A 2,102-nucleotide genomic window follows, 5' to 3' on the forward strand; every position below is an offset into this window, starting at 1 on the left:
TGGCCGGTCCGTTTGGCCAAACCGGCGCCGTCTCGCTGCGCGGCCTCACCTTGGCTGTAGGGGCAATGGTAAGCTTTGGCGCGTCTGTCTTCTCTGTGAGGATTGCATCGGCTGGAAATCTGGCTGCCTCGAGCGGCTTCATCGCTCGGGCTCTCGTGATGGGCAAAGCAGCCGTGCCGCTGCTGCTTCGGGCGAGCTGGGATGGCGCAGATCGAATTAGCATCGGCCTGCCCCTCATTTGCGGACTCCTCCAGGTACGAACTAGTGGGGCTTGAGGCCAGCCGCGCCCGCATACGAGTGGTTTTGCTCATTCGCTCCCTCACTCAGGCGGGAGGGGTCTACGCAATCAATCAGGCGCTCTCCGTCGGCCCGTATACGAGCATGTCGATCGCCATATTCGGCAGCAACTCCATCGTGGTCCTGCTCCTCGCCGCCGTCATCGAGGGTCGCGTGCCGACGGCGGGAGCTTTGTTAGGTATATGATTAGGGCATCTGCTATGCCGTCCGATGCGCTCACAAGCCCCTCGCTGGCCTCCCAGGAATGGCGCTCACCGCCGCCGGTTGCGTCTCCATCTCTGTGGCAGCGCGTGGGCCAACCTCGAAGGCTGAGGGGCGCTCCAGCGACCCTACGGAGTCATCTCCTCTCAATCTCGATCTATGGGGAGAGCAGGGCGAGGCCGACGCGGTCGGTCTTCGACGCAAGAGCTCGACTCGAGAGCAAATTGCGTCGCCGGTATCCCAGTCTGCTGCCCCGCGGTTGCGCGCTTCCAACGCCGCGTTGTACGCTCACTAAACTCGTTGAAGGCTTGTAAGAGCAGCTACGAGTCCCAATTGGCGTGAGTCATGTGTGCATGTGTGTGGAATAAACAAATGAAAGACGGAACCTCATTAGTAGAGATAGAAAAGGGAGCCGGTGCATGTGTGTGGCCAGGTAAAGGGGAAGGCCGAGCCTCGGCCGTCCAACCCCTTTTGTACGTCATCTACCACCGCCTTGTCTACCAGCACTAGAGGCCGGTCAGGCCGACGACAAAGTCCTTATCGGGCGGCGGCCTCGGTGTCGTTGTACGCCACATCCTACAGGTCCATTCTCGGCGTTGGAAAAATCAGAGATGATCGGCGCAGGCCCTCTAATGCAGTCAAGTGGAGGGCTCGCCTCTCGCGGTCGATGTGCCCCGCGGCACGCACGCCGCCAAAGCCCTTGGCTCCCTACGATGGACGAGAGAGCAAGTGTAGCCGTGAGGGGGTGGGTTGGACCTGTGAGCGACGCAATTCCGCCTTTCTCTCTCGATCAATCTTCTCCGTCTCCTCCACTGGCTGGCCGATATTTGACTTCTTCTTTGAGCTAGCCCCTCCTTCGCCAGCATACCCGCCCCGGTAGTCACCACCACTCAATTTGCCGCTCGAGGACTTGGGTCTCTGGTACGTCCCGGGCCCTTTGCTTCCGAAGTCCTTCTTCCGCCCGCTGCCTGCTTTGGACGGGCTCTTTTGTGGCTCCGCATCTCCGTACCCGGCAGCATAGTCAGCCAGCGATCGAGTCAGGAGTCGTTGACGGGCACGGGGCAGGGTGGATCGGAATCTCAGGGCGCGGGACATGTACATGCGGCGACGAGGGAGCAGTCAGGTTTGGCCTGTAGTTCCCTGCGCGTTCCATAGCATCTAGGATCCCATCTAGTTTTGTACGTCTTCTGGGAGAATTTTACTTGACGTGGACCCCCCTCCGGGGTGGCTTGCCCGTTGGGGTCGGCCGCGCCGACACCGGAGGCAACCCCGGCTCCGTTGGAGACAAGTTCGCTTTCGGCAACACCGACCGAAGAGCGCACCCGCCTCGCAAACATGGGCTGCAAGCAACGCTTCCGTCCGTCCGTGGTCAACGGGCGTTCGACCACACCACCGGCCAAGGCTACGTCAAGTCACAGCGTGGCCACTACCCAGAAAGATCAACCGCCTTGGAGCAGGCGCACATCGCTTCCAGGGAGGGGGGCGCGCTTCTCTCCCCTAGCCTGTGGTGAAGCCTCTGGGGGGAGGTCTTCTCGTCGCGCGTTTGCTCCTTTGTCTCGTTGGCGCGTGTGTTCTCTGCGCTCGTTTCTCGGGTGTTGTCTTTC

General features: G+C 61.1%; 1 protein-coding gene across 1 annotated transcript in view; it reads left to right on the forward strand.

Annotated features, from left to right (window-relative positions):
• EMIHUDRAFT_248471 (hypothetical protein) overlaps positions 1–609 on the forward strand; it is a gene marked incomplete at both ends in the record, with an annotated part of 1,283 nt that extends 674 nt beyond the window's left edge. Inside the window, 3 exons of the mRNA XM_005762688.1 lie at positions 61–254; positions 328–470; positions 540–609. Of these exons, the coding sequence (XP_005762745.1) occupies positions 61–254; positions 328–470; positions 540–609 (407 nt within the window). The remainder of the gene's footprint in view (positions 1–60; positions 255–327; positions 471–539) is intronic.
• Positions 610–2,102: the final 1,493 nt, after the last annotated feature.

Source organism: Emiliania huxleyi (assembly GCF_000372725.1).
Source record: "Emiliania huxleyi CCMP1516 unplaced genomic scaffold EMIHUscaffold_669, whole genome shotgun sequence".
Taxonomy (NCBI): Eukaryota; Haptophyta; order Isochrysidales; family Noelaerhabdaceae; genus Emiliania; species Emiliania huxleyi.